Below are 18,220 nucleotides of genomic sequence, written 5' to 3' on the forward strand. Positions count from 1 at the left end.
TCTGAAGAAGGGTCCTGTTCTAAAATGTCGCCTATCCATGTTCTCCTGAGATGCTACCAGACCTGTTGAGTTACTCCAGCATTTTATGTATCTTATTGTAAACCAGCATCTGCAGTTCCTTGTGCCCAAATTGCACAGTTGCGTTGGCTGTATTGTGGGGTTAGTAGTGCCTCAAATGTTAATGTTCCATTTCTTCTGATCATTTACCAGGATCTATTGGAAAAATTCTCCGCCGATCAGTTCCGAATGTTTTGTCTTCTGTCAAAATACAGATCAGGTCTGACCTTCATAGCTTTAAAAGTTTGAATAAAGATGTTGTTGTGCAAAGGTTGAACCTTGCTGAATCTGTGTTGCTTTTGAATTGTAGCAATGGAATTCAGCGATGCCAACATGACACAAGCCGGAATCATTCTCCACTCCATTTCTACTTTTATTCACGATGCCTCTGCTTATATGAGCGGACAGTTGAAATGCCCATCGGTTGATGAAACGTTGTTATGGGAAAGGTACATATGAAAAAAAATTATATTTATACTATGCTTTCCTTGGACCCAACACGTTCTAAAGCACATCATGCCAGTAAACCTTTCTTAAAGTGTAAAAATTGATAACAAAAATGGGAAATAAAATGGCTATTTTTCCATCCACAAATAACAATGTGATAATGATCAAATCACATTGAGTGCAGGATAAATATTGTCCAGAACTCTCCTGCTGTTCAGATGGCCCGATGGGATCTCTTCCATTGAAGATAAACACAAAATGCTGGAGTAACTCACCGGAACAGGCAGCATCTTGGATAGAAGGAATGTGGGACGTTTTGAATCGAGACCCTTCTTCCATAGAAACATAGAAAATAGGTGCCGGAGTAGGCCATTTGGCCCTTCGAGCCTGCACCGCCATTCGATATGATCATGGCTGATCATCCAACTCAGTATCCCATCCCTGCCTTCTCTCCATACCCACTGATCCCGTTAGCCACAAGGGCCACATCTAACTCCCTCTTAAATATAGCCAATGAACTGGCCTCAACTACCTTCTGTGACAGAGAATTCCACAGATTCACCAATCTCTGTGTAAAAAATGATTTTCTCATCTCGGTCCTAAAAGACTTCCCTCTTATCCTTAAACTGTGACCCCTTGTTCTGGACTTCGCCAACATCGGGAATAATCTTCCTGCATCTAGCCTGTCCAACCCCTTAAGATGTTGGTTATCCATTGATGTTGATTTAATGTCTCGTTTAAAAGAAATGCATGAGTGCGCAGGACTGCCACAGTGCTGTTCCTCTGTGCAGTGTTGCTCACCACCCCACTGACAACACAGCGCACCTTCTGTATTGCCCAATAGACAAAGCACCAGTCAGTGAGTACCTCCAACGTGCAGCACTGCCTCACTGCCGTCACAGTTCCTTGATCTAGGTTTTGCGCTAACATTTTGAAGTGGGACTGAATCTACATCTTTTGACTCAGGGGTGAAAGTACCATCCATTCAATCATTTTGCTCCCCAGCACTGATATTGTGATCTCTTCAGCATATCTACTGTTTAAGGTTGTAGGCGTGATAACTGGCCATGGGGTGAAGAGAGGCGATTATGTGATCGGGTGTTCGCAGTTGGGGAGCATGCCCTCAGAGTGCCTTTATTTTCCTATTTCAATGAACATAATGCCGCTGTCCAAGGCTTTCCAAAATCCTTGCTGAGAATTGTGGGCCACACAATTATCTGTGTGGTTTCATTCCATAATAGCACCAGGTGCTGTCATTAATAATCTTTTCATCTTTTTATGGTGCCTTTGATGTCATATTTGAATGATATATTGATTTTTCTTGCACTCCGTTTAAAGGTTAAATTGCACCTTCTTTGCTTTCATTGTTTTACATCCAGGTTAAATGCAACCAAAGACGCTGTAAAGGCTGCCTTCGCTGATGATTTTGACACTCTAGGGGCCACTAATTCAATTGTAAATCTTATTCACCATGGCAACAGACAGCTTCAAACAGTTACCAAGGTAACCCATTAGGATTTTGTGCATTGGAAGTGCATTATTCAGAGTAATGCCATGATGAGTGTATTACATTTTATGAAAGCATTATTGTTTGTTGAGATGAGGCCGAGGTTTGTACTGTGATGGTGTCAGAATTCCCCTGGGATGTGCCAGAGTTGAGAGACATGTGTTAGGTTTCTATATGTACCCTAACCCAAAACTAGCTAATTATTTTTTCGGAATTAAACCCCATTTTATGCGAAATGTGATTTGACTGAGGAATGCTGTAATCCGCAGGCATTCTCTGCAGAAGTATTCATTGAGGGGGAAATACCCAATGTGGAATTGGGGAAGTGCTCCTGAACTCCCCATTGAAGGAGCATCATGGGATCTTTCACATCTGCCTGAGAGAGTGGACAGCCTCTGTTGAACACCTCTTCTAGAAGACACCATGTCTGACACATTCAGTACTACCTTGGACTTGCCCCTCTGTCAGTGCCACAATTTCAAGCCCCGCTCCTCTAAAACTGCAGCACTCTCCCAGTACTGACTGGCCAAGTATAAAAAAAGGCACAAAGAGCTGGAGTAACTCAGCGGGTCAGGCAGCATCTCTGGAGAACATGGATAGGTGGCGTCTCGGGTCGGGACCCTTCTTTAGTCAGTCATTCTCCAGAGATGCTGCCTGACCTGCTGAGTTACTCCAGCACTGTCTTTTTTTGAAAATCAGCATCTGCAGTTCCTTGTCTCTAATGTATAGGACTCTTTTCGGTTTAGTTTATTGTGACATGTACCGAGGTACAGTGAAAAACATTTGCCGTGTGCTAACCAGTCAGCGGAAAGACAAGACACGATTACAATCGAGTTATCTACAGAGTAACATCACATGATAAAGGGAATAACATTTAGTGCAAGATAAAATCCAGTAAAGATTAATTAACGGTAGTCTGAGGGTCTCCTATGAGGTAGATAGTAGCTCAGGACTGCTCTCTAGTTATTGGTAGGATGCTTTGTGCTTGGTCTGTGTTTTCTGTACATTCTCCCAGATAATGCTTTGTCTCTTGTGTGCCAAGCTCAATCATTGTAAAATATCATATCATCAGAAGCTGGGATGTAATGTTAAAATTGTACAAGGCATTGGTGAGACCAATTCTGGAGAATGGTGTACAATTTTGGTCGCCCAATTATAGGAAGGATGTCAACAAAATAGAGAGAGTACAGAGGAGATTTACTAGAATGTTGCCTGGGTTTCAACAACTAAGTTACAGAGAAAGGTTGAATAAGTTAAGTCTTTATTCTCTGGTGCGCAGAAGGTTTGGGGGGACTTGATAGAGGTCTTTAAAATGATGAGAGGGATAGACAGAGTTGATGTGGACAAGCTTTTCCCTTTGAGAATAGGGAAGATTCAAACAAGAGGACATGACTTCAGAATTAAGGGACAGAAGTTTAGGGGTAATATGAGGGGGAACTTCTTTCGGGCGGAGAGTGGTAGCGGTGTGGAATGAGCTTCCAGTGGAAGTGGTGGAGGCAGGTTCGTTGGTATCATTTAAAAATAAATTGGATAGGCATATGGATGAGAAGGGAATGGAGGGTTATGGTATGAGTGCAGGCAGACGGGACTAAGGGAAAAAAAGTTGTTCGGCACGGACTTGTAGGGCCGAGATGGCCTGTTTCCGTGCTGTAATTGTTATATTGTTATATGGTTATATCATGCAGTGCTTCTGTGGTAATGTACTGTGCTCTTAGATAAAGTGGAGAAAGACCATTCAGGATTCCATTGAACCACAAATCCATGCTTTGGAAGCACACACAAATCCAGAAACAAGTGCTATGTTGATTAGGACATCTTTCTTTGTCTCTCAAAAGATGGTGGTTCTTCCATAGTCCCTGGAGGTGAGGTAAAAGACCAGCCACGATCATGATGAATGGCAGTGCAGGTTATAAAATCTGAATGGCCTACTCCTGCTTATGTTCTGACCACGTTCAGTAGTTGAGGGTTTGTCATATGAGGAGTGAATACGCAGACTGAGCCTGTGCACTTTAGAGTTTAGAAGAATGAGCATGATCTCCTTTAAAATAACAAAGTTCATATGTTATTTAACACTGCAGATGCAGGGCTGAAGTACACCTGCTGGCATGCCTAGAAGCAGGGATCATGGTCTCAAAATAAAGGGCCATCATTCAGGATTGAGGTGAGAACTTTCTACACCCAAAGGCTAGAAAATCTTTGAAATTCACTATGCAAGAGATTCAGGACAGATTGATAAACATTAATAACATCTGGATGTTTAATAAGGAACTGCAGATGCTGGAATAGCATCTGTATATTATTAGTGTCAAGAAAATGAGAGCAGGGAAATGGTGCTAAGGTTAAAGTTCAGCTGGGATCTTATTGACTGGCAGAGAGAGCAAAATGCAGTGAGTGGACTACTGCTTCTATTTTATTATTGTCTTATATAACAATCAGCCTTTTATTTATGCCAGGAGGGAGATTACCCGAGGTGCCCGGCTGTGTTTGGGGCAATAATTGCATACATTGAACGATTCCTGGATGCCGTTGGTATTTCTCGTGATCGTGGTCAGGTGAGTAAAAAAGAGTTGATTTAGTCTTTGCGCATTGTCAGTTAACAAAGATAATACCAACACATTAAGAACGATAGACTTCCAGTCAGTGCTGCAACAGTGAGGTTGTGTGGGCCTTTTTACAGCTGCTATATTCTGCTGCTTGATGCGGAAAGAGGTGACTGATGGGAGTCCCCGTCTACATTTGCTATTTTTAATGCTGATGTGCAGTTTCAGTACTCTCTGTACTCTCTGGATGGGTGAATGAACTACTGTTAACTAATGCAGCTTGAAAGACAGTGGATCCACAGGAGATAGATGACAGAAACACTGGTGATGCATAAAGTGCTGCAAGACGCTTTCTTACATTAGGACCACGTGGATCTTGGGACACCCAATGCAAAAAATTGTAGCTGAAAACCTGTCTTTTGGAACTTAGTGCTATTAAACCACGTGGGTTTAGGCGACATTTCTTGATTCACTTGGTAATCTATGGTGGTACATTATTCGCCTAGGCTGGAATTTGATTAAGGTATATTCCATTCTCCCCACTACCCACATATAACAATTACAGCATGGAAATAGGCCGAACACTTACTCTCACCTAGTCCCATCTACCTGCACTCAGACCATAACCCTCCATTCCTTTCCCGTCCATATACCTATCCAATTTATTTTTAAATGATAAAATCGAACCTGCCCCCACCACTTCCACTGGAAGCTCATTTCACACAGCTACCACTCTCTGAGTAAAGAAATTCCCCCTCATGTTACCCCTAAACTTCTGTCCCTTAATTCTCAAATCATGTCCTCTTGTTTGAATCTTCTCTACTCTCAATGGAAAAAGCTTATCCACATCAACTATGTCTATCCCTCTCATAATTTTAAAGACCTCTATCAAGACCCCCCTTAACCTTCTGCGCTCCAAAGAATAAAGACCTAACTTGTTCAACCTTTCTCTGTAACTTAGTTGCTGAAACCCAGGCAACATTCTAGTAAATCTCCTCTGTACTCTCTCTATTTTGTTGACATCTTTCCTATAATTTGGCGACCAAAATTGTACGCCATACTCCAGAATTGGCCTCACCAATGCCTTGTACAATTTTAACATTACATCCCAACTTCTATAATCAATGCTCTGATTTATAAAGGCCAGCACACCAAAAGCTTTCTTTACCACCCTATCTACATGAGATTCCACCTTCAGGGTGAGATTCCACCCACCCCTTTGAAAGGCTGGTTCGCTGGAACAGTCCTGTGACAGGACAGCAATTCCCCTGGGCTGTTATTGCAGGTGGCACTCTCTCTGGGCCGGTCCACCCAGTCAGCCCTTAACAGTGTGACACTGCCTGCAACACTGTGACAAAGTGCTGAAGTAACTCAGCGGGTCAGGCAGCATCTCTAGAGAACATGGATAAGTGATGTTTCATATCAGGACTCTTCTTCAGACTGCTTTTATTATTTACATAATTTTTAAAACTAAATGTGTGAGGCACTTATAGTCTGAGCAGTTATTACCAACCAGACTTTTTTAAATGTTTGACTTAGTTGTTACTTCAACAATTTTTAAAAGTACACTTAAGGAGAAAAGGGGCTGAAAGATCTTAAGAGTAAGTTCTCATCTTAGAGCATCTGCAGGTGAAAGGAGAGTGACTGGTGGCCGAGTGATTCAGTTTGGAAATGAGGAATTGACACAATTGGAGGAACACTGGCATCATTACAGCTAGAGGAGGTCAAGGACACGGTGAGAAGATGGCGCTCGTTAGGCTTGAAACTGAGGTGTTGCTTAACCGTGACCAGTGCGTGTGCAGGAGTCCAGGAGTAGTGTAGGTCAGTGAATCCAGGAGTAGACGTCTTCTTCTTATCGAGTCCACACACAAGATTAGAAGTTGTTCAGCCAGAGCTGGACACACTTCTCGGCATCCGTATACAATGGTGTCTGCCTTGCGCTTCTTGTGCGTGCTGGTGGAAAGATTGGTGTAAACAGGGCTGCGACGTGAATGCTCTTTCCTTGACCCCTCCAGGAGTAATGTGGGTCAGTGAATGCAGGAGTGGTCCAGGAGCAGTGCAGATCAGTGAGTCAGGAGTCCAGGCGTAGTGTAGGTTGGTGAGTCCAGGAGCAGTGCAGATCAGTGAGTCAGGAGTCTATTAGTATTGTAGGTCCATGAGTACAAGAGTCCAGGAGTAATGGATGACCTGAATATAATGGCAAATGAAACCTGGACTTGCAGTGGAATAGTTAAACTATAAGGTACTGTTGTGGGTGTCAGCAGCAAATGAGTGAAGACAGTGGCATTGTTACTGAGTTGGAAATATGCGGTACTTAATGAAGATGTGGAAATGTAGTCTGAATCTCCTGCCTGGGTGACGCATCACAGTAAGGTTGTCAGCAGTCTGGTTTGGCTTCAGACAGTAGGCAGTGCGTGCAACGCATTTAATGGCTGGTGAAATTAGTTTGTGAAGTTAGCTGAAGTAATGAGCTTTGGCCTCCCTACATTTGGTTGGTAGAAATGCAATCCTTACACAGGATGTTAATTCTGCGTCGAAGGTCACTGATAACAACAACAGAGGTACACTATTGAGAGGACGCTATTAATGTAAGCTGGCAATTTTCCCAGAGAAAACGGCCTCAGAGTGGGTAATGAAGAAGGTATTCACAGGAGGCTTGATCTTCAAGGTGTTATTTTTCACGTTTATTGCAGAAAGCTAGTTTTATTTTTAATCTTGTATGAAAGAAAATGAAAAACAAAGATTTGATGAAAAGAAAGTTTTGAAGAGGATGTGTTTTGGAGTTGACCTTTATTACAGTCTACATTTAAAGTTTTGATTTACTGCAGTGAATGGAGTACATCATTGGGACCAGTAGTAAGTGCAATGAAGTATGACATTAGAATGTGATGAGACACAGTCTGCAACAGCAATTGTAATTCAGATATTTGATTTTTTTTTGCAGCACAATTGATGTGGAAAAGCTCAGCTATTCTGATAATATACTTGGTCACCCATCCTTGGTGCCTTCTTTCCCTTAATTTCAGTCATATATTTTGCTGGCTTTTATGCACATTTTATCCTGTGTTTTTTTCCTCTGCACTCACCTTTTTGTGTTTCCTGCTCATCTATGTTAGTCTGGCCCGCAATATTCAGAGTTAGATGTAACCCTTAGGGCTAACGGAATCAAAGGATATGGGGGGAAAAGCGGGAACGGGGTACTGATTTTGGATGATCATATTGAATGGCCGAATGGCCTACTCCTGCACCTATTTTCTATGTTTCTCTTCTACTTGTGCTTTGCCTTTCAGTGTTTGTATACTTTTGTATACTCTTTTTCTTGCATATAAGAAAGCCACAAGTACGTGTATTCTGACAGACTGTAGTAGCCTATTGTGAGAGCTTGCCACTTTCTGATTCAGAAACTTCAGGGGCGAGAGAGTGAAAGTGTGGTGTTTAATTGATAACCTTTCAATGGATACAAGTATTACAAAACCAAAATGGTAGGTGGGGTAAAGGTGCAGATCATTTGGGATTAATTTGCCTGCTTTGAGGGACTGTCTTGGACTTTGAAGAACGTTGCGACGAATGAATCCTGAGATGGTTAGGAGAGTCGATTAAATGGATACATCCTCTCTGACCATGTTAGTGAGCCTGAGTGCAATCGCCAGGGTGTGAAGGTTTGGTGAAACTGATGTGCATCAGTTGCCAGGCTTGCTATCCCTCACAACAAACTACTTTGTTAGCTGAAAACAATCCTGCGAATGCACAGCAGGTCAGGTAGCGTCTGTGGTGAGAGAAACAATTGATTTTTCAAGTTAATAACCTTTCACAATTGGGAAAAGTACTGACATTCCCAGTTGAGATGAAGGGCCATTGGCTGGAAATATTGACACAATTTCTCCCTCCACAGATGCGAGCTGACCTGCTGTGATTTCCCCAGGATTTTCTGTTTTTGTGCTTCAAATCTTCCAGCATCTACAGTTCTTAATTTTTTCAAACCTTACTTCTATGCTGGGCAGATTTCTTTGTATTTGCAATTAAGATCGCACTGCCAAAATTAAGTATGAGAGAAAAGCGGCATTATATATTAATACAAAGAGCAAGAACATCTATGTACTAGTAGAAACAAGTAACTGAAGATGCTGGTTTATACCAAAGATAGTGCTGGAGTAATAACTGTGCGGCTAAGGCAGCATCTCTGGATAAAAAGGATGGGTGATATTTCGGGTTGAGACTTTTTGGTCTCAAGAAAAGTCCTAGCTCGAATCGCTATCCATCCTATTTTACCAGAGATGCTGCCTGACCCGCTGAGTTACTCTAGCACTGTGTTTCTATATTTCGTTTATGCGTTACATTGTCAAGAAATGAGGAAGACAAAGAGGAAATCATGGCCAATTTAATTTATTACCTGTTGCTGGCAAGAGTGAGTCTATAATCAAGGACGAAACAGCTCGTTATTTAAAGAAGTTGAATACAATTAAACCGAACCTTTATGAAAGCAATATCCTGCTTGACACATTTACTAGAGCTCTTTGAGGATGGAACGAATAGGGTGGGGTGGGTAGATGTAATGCACCTTATTTCCACAATACATTTGACAAAGTACCACATAACAAGATAAAAGCACAGCTCCCTCTCTTTCTATCACTACTATACTTTCCCTTCATGGTGCTCCAGCTTCTTCCGTTGCTGCATGAACTGTTCACTGAGTGAATTAAATGAACATCTCTGTTTACTGGAAACGGCCGCAGAAGAAAGCAGATGGAGAAGAAACCTTTTCCTGTCCTTTAACCTGTTCTGGTCTCTCAGTCATGAGTCTTTAACCCTGGGAAAATTGTTCAGGTGATATTGTGGTACCCTGGTTGAGTGACTGATAGTGCTGTTTTGAAACTTACCGTTACGTCACTTTAAATGGCCAATAATCACGTTCAGTAAAGCATGAAAATTATTCTGCCATGTCTCCAATTTATTACTGAATACATTCAGACTTTTAAATGCGTATCACCATTTTTGCACTAAAACAAAGATATTTACTTGAGACTTGCCGCTCTCTATAAATAAATAGAGCATTGAAATATTGAGCGGACTTCTAGAGTTGGAAGTGTAATGTTGGAATCGGATAATAAATATCATTGGGTTAGGTGCAGGTGTTTATGAACAGGCTGTGCTGCTGGGGGTGATAGTCCATACGATCGTGGCATTTAAGATACTTTTGGATTGGCATATGGATACACCTGGAATAGAGGGATACAGTTTATGTGCAAGCAGATAAGGCTTAGCATCATGTTCGGCACAGACATTGTGGGCTAAAGGCCCTGTTCTTGTCCTGTACGATTCTATGTTCTCCAAGTCTATGGGCCTCTAGTCACTATAATGTTGCTGCTCTCCCTGTACTCCATCCAAATGTCCTCTTGTTTTTCATGCACTAACTAGAGCGTGGTGATTAGAAACATAGAAAAATAGCTGCAGGAGTAGGCCATTCGGCCCTTCGAGCCTGCACCGCCATTCAATATGATCATGGCTGATCATCCAACTCAGTATCCTGTACCTGCCTTCTCTCCATACCCCCTGATCCCTTTAGCCACAAGGGCCACATCTAACTCCCTCTTAAATATAGCCAATGAACTGGCCTCAACTACCTTCTGTGGCAGAGAACTCCAGAGATTCACCACTCTCTGTGTGAAAAATGTTTTTCTCATCTCGGTCCTAAAAGATTTCCCCCTTATCCTTAAACTGTGACCCCTTGTTCTGGACTTCCCCAACATCGGGAACAATCTTCCTGCATCTAGCCTGTCCAACCGCTTAAGAATTTTGTAAGTTTCTATAAGATCCCCCCTCAATCTTCTAAATTCTAGCCAGTACAAGCCGAGATTGTTGAACATCAGCATGTGAGACTGCTGCAGATTTATATAAATAACTCCTGCTAGTTTCCAGTGTTCCTTCTGGTTCCACACAGCATTTGGGTTTGGTGTGCAGTGCAGCCTCATCCAGCTGATACCAGAACAAGAGCTGCAAATAGGACATGTTTGGATCATTGATTTAATTTCACTGATTAATCAAGGATCCGATGTAGGTTTTATTATTTTGAGAGGAAACGGCAAAAAATGTTGCCCATTTGCTGTCCATTCAGTTCCAGGAATGCGAGACTGAGAAGGTAGACAATAGTGCTGGAGAAACTCAGCGGGTGCTGCAGCATCTATGGAGCGAAGGAAATTAGCAACATTTCGGGCCGAAACCCTTCAGAACAGAAAAGTAAACAAGGACAAGATATTTTCATATCAAGGGTTCTAAAACCTTAGAAAATAGAAAAAGAACTTGGTCTATTGAAAAAGACTAACATCATTTTCAGATTGGATCTGGTTCTGAACAGAGAAAAATATAAAAGGCACAAATATTAGTATTGCTTTGAGACCTGGTCAAAGGTAGCAGCGGTGTGATGGGCTGAATGGCTCCTATAGTTCCTGGAGTTAGTGTGTTGTGTTGTGACCAGAGATTCGTTAAGCACATGCAAAGTATATAGAACGTCTTCACTCTGCCATTTTGCTCAGTTGTCTCCTTGTTTTCCAGCTGCCAATCGCAGACACGTCTTCAGCTGCTCTTTACAGTGTTGCTGAGCAACTAGTGGGTTTTCGCCAGGAGGTCAGGAACTACGCTCTGGCAGTGAACGAGCAGGATTCGGGCTCTGGTGAAGAGGAACAGCAACAGAGGGAGCGCAGGAGACAGCTGATGGTCGAGCGGCAGCCTCTCCTGCGAGCCTGTGACTCACTGCGGAAGGACCTTGATGCTATTGGAATAAATATCAAGGTAAGCGAGAGGAGTGGTGACAGCAGGTGGTAATCAGCCATGATCACAATGAATGGCAGTGCTGGCTCAAAGGGCCGAATGGCCTCCTCCTGCATCTATTTTCTACGTTTCTATGTAATTGGAATGGGGAAGGTAACTTCCCTGATTTCTCTGATGAACATTAACCATGAATACACAGACCGAAACCAGAATGAAAAAACATTTCCTAAACCTAGAGAAGACAATAAGATGAAATACGTGTTCCATAGAAAAGCCTCGTACACCAGAAGACAGACATTAAATGCTGGAGTAACTCAGCGGGACAGGCAGCTTCTCTGGAGAGAAGGAATGGGTGACGTTTCGGGTCGAGACCCTTCTTCACCAGAGTTTGGAGGTGGTCTGATTGTGGTGCTAAAGATGTTGAAAGCAATTGATCCCCATGTGTGGAGCCACAGACGGTTGAAATGAATACTTCTCATCTTTAGTTATAATGGGGATCATGGAAGCGAAGGAATTAAGGGAAATGAATGGAGTTTAGGAATGTTTCCACATTACAACAGAAAAGGTGATGGTGCATAACCTGTGCTGAACGTGATGCCAAATTAATCTGTTTTGCCTACAAGTATTCGTGTTCCTCCAAACCCTGCATACCCATGTGCCTATCTAAAAGTCCAGGGAAACCAGGGAAAAAATTGTCGCAGCCCTGGCAAAGATATTTGCATCATCTTTAGCTATGGGTGAGGTACGAAGGCTGGAATTGTGGTGATATTGTGTCTTTATTTAAAAGGGCGAGGATAGTTACAGATATGGGTGAAAAAATTGCAGACGAAGTTTAATCTGAACAAATATGAGGGGATGCACCTTGGGTGCCCGAATGTAATGGGAAAGTATACAGATGGTGCTTTGTGCCTGGAATACACTAGAAACATAGAAAAATAGGTGCAGGAGTAGGCCATTCGATGCCAGTACCACCATTCAATATGATCATGGCTGATCATCTAATATCAGTACTCCATTACTGCTTTTTCCCCATCTCTTGATTCCTTTAGCCCAAAGAGCTAAATCTAACTCTCTCTTGAAAATATCCAGTGAATTTTCTTCCGCTGCCTTCTGTGGCAGAGAATTCCACTGATTCACAACTCTCTGGGTAAAATAAATGTTCCTCATCTCATTCCTAAATGGCCTACCCCTTATTCTTAAACTGTGTCCCCAGGTTCTGAACTCCTCCAACATCAGGAACATTTTTCCTGCATCTAGCCTGCCCAATTCTTTAAGAATTTTATGTTGCTACAAGATAACCCCTCATCCTTCTAAATTCCAGTGAATACAAACCCAGTCGGTCCATTCTTTCATTAAATGTCTGTCCTGCCATCACAGGAATTGACCTAGTAAGAGACTTTTAGATAGACACATGGGTATGCAGGGTTTGGAGGGATATGGATACTTGTTGGCAAAACAGATTAATTTGGCATCACATTTAGCACAGACATTATGTGTTCTGTGTTACAGGATGTAAGTCTCGCACTAAACTCATCAATATTGAGGAGCCTCTGTCTGCCCCCTGCTGCCCAAAGTAAGGAGTGCGGACTGTAGCACAACTATTTACAGACATATTGACATAACAATCATTGAACCATAGAAAATAGGTGCAGGAGGAGCCAGCACCGCCATTCATTGTGATCATGGCTGATCATCCAAAATCAGTAACACATGCCTGCCTCCCCATACTCCTTGATTCCACTAGTCCCAAGAGCTCTATCTAACTTAAATGTATCCAGTGAATTAGCCTCCATTGCCTTCTGTGACAGAGAATTCCACAAATTCACAACTCTCTGGGTGAAAATGTTTTTTTCTCACCTCATCTCCCCCAACATCGGAAACATTTTTCCGGCATCTAGCTTGCCCATTCCTTTTAAAATGTTATATGTTTCTATAAGATAACCTCTCATCCTTCTAAATTCCAGTGAATCCAAGCCCAGTCTTTCCAATTTCAAGTATCAAGAGTATCAAGAATATATTTAATTGTCATTTGGACCCCTGGAGGTCCAAATGAAACGCCGTTTCTGCAGCCATACATTACACACAAATAGACCCCAGACACAACATAATTACATTTTACATAAACATCCATCACATAGCTGATGGAAGGCCAAATAAACTTATCTCTCCACTGCACTCTCTCCCCCCCGATGTCAGAGTCAAAGTCAAAGCCCCCGGCTGGCGATGGCGATTGTCCCGCGGCCATTAAAGCCACGCCGGGTGGTGCGAGGTCGCACACCGGGTCTTGATGTTGGAGCCCCCGGCGTGCGCCCGCAGAGTCCCGCATTCCAAGCCGCGCGGGGCAGTGGTGCTAGGCCCCGCTCCAGGAGCTCTTCAACCCCGCAACTCGGGCGGGAGAAGTCGTCGTTGCAGGAGCCCCGAAAAGCGGTCTCCCTCCAGGGATCCGCGGGCTCCCGGTGCCGCCGTCCGCAGACCCGCAGCAGCAGCCTCTGACTCAGCAGCAGCAGCGGCGGCAGCAGCAACGCTCCTCCACCGCTCCACCCGCTCCGGTCTCGGCCAGCTCCGCGACGGTGAGGTGAGTCGGCACCTGAGTCCCCGGCTTCTTCCTGTTGGAGGCCGCTCCTCGTTGCGGCCTCAACGACAGCTGAGACCCAACGAGAAAAGGTCGGGTCTCCAGTGCAGGGAGAGATTCAAAAGTTTCCCCCCCCCTCACACCCCCCCCCCCCCCCCCACACACACACCCCAACATAAAATAACAAAAACTACATAAAAACACAGACAAAAAATAATAAAAACGCGGACAGGCTGCAGAGGCCGCCGCTGACCAGAGTCGCGCCGCCTACCAATTTTCCTCATATGACAGTCCCGCCATCCTGGAAAATAACCTCGTGAACCTACGCTGCACTCCATCAATAGCAAGGATGTCCTTCCTCAAATTAGGAGACCAAAACTGTACACAATACTCCAGATGTGGTCTCACCGGGGCCCTGTACAACTGCAGAACGACCTTTTTACTCATATACTCAAATCCTCTCGTTATGAAGGCCAACATTAGCTTTCTTCACTGCCTGCTGTACCTGCATGTTTACTTTCAGTGACTGGTGTACAAGGACACCCAGGTCTCGTTGCACTGCCCTTTTTCTTAATTTGACACCAATGAGATAATAATCTGCCTCCTTGTTCTTGCCGCCAAAGTGGATAACCTCACATTTATCTACATTATACTGCCTCTGCCATGCATCTGCCCACTCACTCAACCTGTCCAAGTCACCCTGCAACCTCCTAGCATCCTCTTTGCAGTTCACACTGCCACCCAGCTTTGTGACATCTGCAAATTTGCTAGTGTTACTTTTAATTCCATCATCTAAAGCATTAATATATATTCTAATTAGTTGCGGCCCCAGCACCGAGCCTTGCGGCACTCCACTCGCCACTCCCTGCCATTCTGACAGAGACCCGTTTATTCCTACTCTTTGTTCCCCTGTCTGCCAACCAATTCTCTATCCATGTCAATACCCTACCCCTAATACCATGTGCTTTAATTTTGCCCTGTGTGGGACCATATCAAACGCTTTCTGAGTCCAGATACACTACACCCACTGGCTCTCCTTCATCCATTTTACTTGTCACATCCTCAAAAAATTCCAGAAGATTAGTCAAGCAGGATTTCCCCTTCATTAAATCCATGCTGACTTGGACCAACCCTTTTACTGCTATCCAAATGCACCATTATTACTTCTTTAATAAAAGAAGCATCTTCCCCACCACCACAACCATCATTGCGCTCAGGGTGACTCCTGATTATGGGTGTCATTCACTTCTCGAAAAGCTTTATTATTCAGGAAAAATTGCCGTCATTTTGCTGTCTTGATGCAGGGTCTCCACCCTCATGTCCACCATCTCTCTGCCTCCACAGATGCCGTCTGACCCACTGAGTTCCTCATTGCGCTCAGGGTGCAAAATTCTGTGTTTAAATTTTGTGTAAACTTGGTCAGTATGTCTCCACATCAAACCATTCTGTTTTAAAATGCCAGAATATTTCAGCTTAATGTTGGGATGAATGAAAAAGATCTGAAGATATGAAAAAAAATAATTCCTCTTACAATATTTGGAGAGATGCTCACATAAAAAGCAATTTCACTGGTGATGAGGATCATGTTTAGATTCAGTTGCCACTGAAAGATAATATGTATAATACATTCATTCAACAGTATTCTTCACCAAATGCTGGAGTAGCTCAGCCGGACAGGCAGTCCCGCTGAGTTGCTCCAGCATTTTGTGTCTACCTTCGATTTAAACCAGCATCTGCAGTTCTTTCCTACAGTATTCTTCACCATATTTCCGAGATCTTACGAGAACTTGGTATCAGAATAAAGACCATCCAGTAGCCTTGAACTGCCTACCCCACATTTGTTACTGAGCAATGATGCGTCAGACAAAATTATAAATGCAAAATATTCTCAGTGTGGCACAGCGCTAGAGACCCAGGGTTAACCCCAACCTCGGGTGCTGTCTGTGTGGAGTTTGCTTGTTCACCCTGTGACCGCGTTAGTTTCCTCCGGGTGCTTCGGTTTCTTTCCACATCCCAAAGATGTACAGGTTTGTAGGTTAATTGGCCTCTGTAAAACAAATTGCCCCTAGTGTGTAGGGAGTGGGTGAGAAAGTGGGGTAACATTGAACGTGTGAATGGATGATTGATGGTCGACATCGGCTAAAGGGCATGTGTCCATGCCGTATTTTTTTTAAAGTGTTCCAATACTGAACCAGGCCACCTGCCCATGTGCTTCTGGCTGCTGTTTCTGCTCCACTCAGGTCTCCATCCCCAATTCGCCCTCCAAGCCTAAACTCTCTAGCTCCTCTTCTACATTCTGACCGTATCCCCAGTATCCCTTCCACCATTTCCTGATGATGGACATTTACATTCTAACTGCTGTTTGTGCAAATGCCTTTCCTGAATTTGCCTTTGGACTTACCAGAGACCACCTTGTGTTCATGGCCTCTTGTTTGGCCTCCCCCACAATGGAATCATCTCCATCCACCCTTTCACAGCCTTCAATTGGGTCACTCCTCAGCCTTTGCCTATGGGGTGAAGAGCCCCACCCTGTTCTATCATTCTTCACAGCGGTTACCTGGTAATACACTTCTACACTTTATTTGCCAGTGTCTGTCTGTCATTTTTTTGTAACATGGGGAGGAGCACTGGTCACCTGAGTATTCAGCATCTCATTTCTATCACTGTAGAACTGAATCTGAAATTACCTGCAGTGATCACAAGAGATAGGAGTAGAATTAGGCCATTCGGCCCATCAAGTCTACTCCACCATTTAATCATGGCTGATATGTCTCTCCCTCTTAACCCCATTCTCCTGCCTTCTCCCTGTAACTTCTGACGTCCGTGATGATTCCAGAACAAGGGGTCACAGTTTAAGGATAAGGGGGAAATCTTTTAGGACCGAGATGAGAAAAACATTTTTTACACAGTTCATTGGCTATATTTAAGAGGGAGTTAGATGTGGCCCTTGTGGCTAAAGGGATCAGGGGGTATGGAGAGAAGGCAGGTACATGATACTGAGTTGGATGATCAGCCATGATCATAGTGAATGGCGGTGCAGACCTATTTTCTATGTTTCTATGATTTATTTTGTATCTTGAATCTCTGTGTTCCACCCCATTATTTGCAGAGAGTATATGGCTGTGTACTTTTCAAAATGCACACCTTTGATTTGGGAATCCAGAAGTCACTGGCAAGGTCAGCACTTATTACTCATCTTGAACAGCCCTAGAGGAGGGGGGGTGAGCTGCCATCTTGAACTGCTGCAGTGTTGCCGTGGGAATTCCTGTTTTAGGCCCAGTGATGATATAAAGAAATGCCAGTGTGGATCTGAATCGCGACTAGGATGACCAAGTGGGCAACCTGCAGCTGGTATTGCTTCCTCGATGTACTTGCCGTTGTGGTAAATACGAGTGATGCATTCAAAGTGAATAATTGTAGAACATGTTGTAGACACTGTGGTGGAGGGAATTATTGTATCCAGGGTGTGGGGTGCTGATCAAGCTCGGCAGTGCCCCAGACAGAGTCGAGTGTTGCTACAGCTGCACCCATCCAGGCAAGTGGACAGAGTTCCATAACTCTCCAGACTTATTACTATCGGGTCAGGAGTGGACCAGCTGCCAGTCACTGGAGATTGACAGTGGAGCTGTGTGTGGGAAGCCAGCAGGGTCACGTTAGGGCAGTGTTTGGGTGGGGTGGGGGAGACAAGGATCACTTGACATGGTTTGATCTGTCACACAACTTGTTGTAAACCTACTTGTGGCCTCTTACAGGACAGAGGAGCGACTTCATCTTGGGAGCTGACGTCACGACTTGCGAACAAAAGTAAAGGCGAAACTCAACCACTCGCAGCTGACCTTAAGGAACCGTGATCCGTGCTTTAACAATTTACTGGTATGTTAACACTAAAAGCAGCATTCCATCGACAATACATCGGATAAGCTCAACGTTGTCGCACTGAATCAGAGGATTGATCAAATTCAAAACAATTCCTAACCTGAGCCTGTTACTGGATTCTGATTTGCAGAACCTTGTGTGTATTGATATTCTCTCAACCTGTTACACCGGAGCACTGCTGTCAATGGAGGAATCATTTCCAAATGGGGGGAGAAATATAAAATTGTTATCTAACTGGACTGCAGAAAGCTGTGGTGTGCGGCAGCGCTATGCATTGATGTATTAATAAAAGGAAATCAATCTTTGGTAAATTTAACAAGTTATTAATAATTTATAGGTTTAACACTTGTCGAGGGAATGAGTTGGAGAAGACTTTTGGACGTTTCCCATTTATCCAAATGTTCAGTGGCAGTTCATAGGGGAAAGTAAACCTGTTATTTTTAGCAGTTTAAAATA

General features: G+C 43.6%; 1 protein-coding gene across 2 annotated transcripts in view; it reads left to right on the forward strand.

Moving 5' to 3' along the window:
- cars2 (cysteinyl-tRNA synthetase 2, mitochondrial) overlaps positions 1-18,075 on the forward strand; it is a 50,246-nt gene extending 32,171 nt beyond the window's left edge. For both annotated transcript variants that reach the window (XM_055636617.1, XM_055636618.1), the window contains 6 exons: positions 211-277; positions 368-506; positions 1,884-2,007; positions 4,465-4,563; positions 11,101-11,337; positions 17,641-18,075. In XM_055636617.1, coding sequence (XP_055492592.1) covers positions 211-277; positions 368-506; positions 1,884-2,007; positions 4,465-4,563; positions 11,101-11,337; positions 17,641-17,739 — 765 coding nt within the window. In that variant the 3' untranslated portion in view covers positions 17,740-18,075. The remainder of the gene's footprint in view (positions 1-210; positions 278-367; positions 507-1,883; positions 2,008-4,464; positions 4,564-11,100; positions 11,338-17,640) is intronic.
- Positions 18,076-18,220: the final 145 nt, after the last annotated feature.

This window comes from Leucoraja erinacea, chromosome 6 (assembly GCF_028641065.1).
Source record: "Leucoraja erinacea ecotype New England chromosome 6, Leri_hhj_1, whole genome shotgun sequence".
Taxonomy (NCBI): domain Eukaryota; kingdom Metazoa; phylum Chordata; class Chondrichthyes; order Rajiformes; family Rajidae; genus Leucoraja; species Leucoraja erinaceus.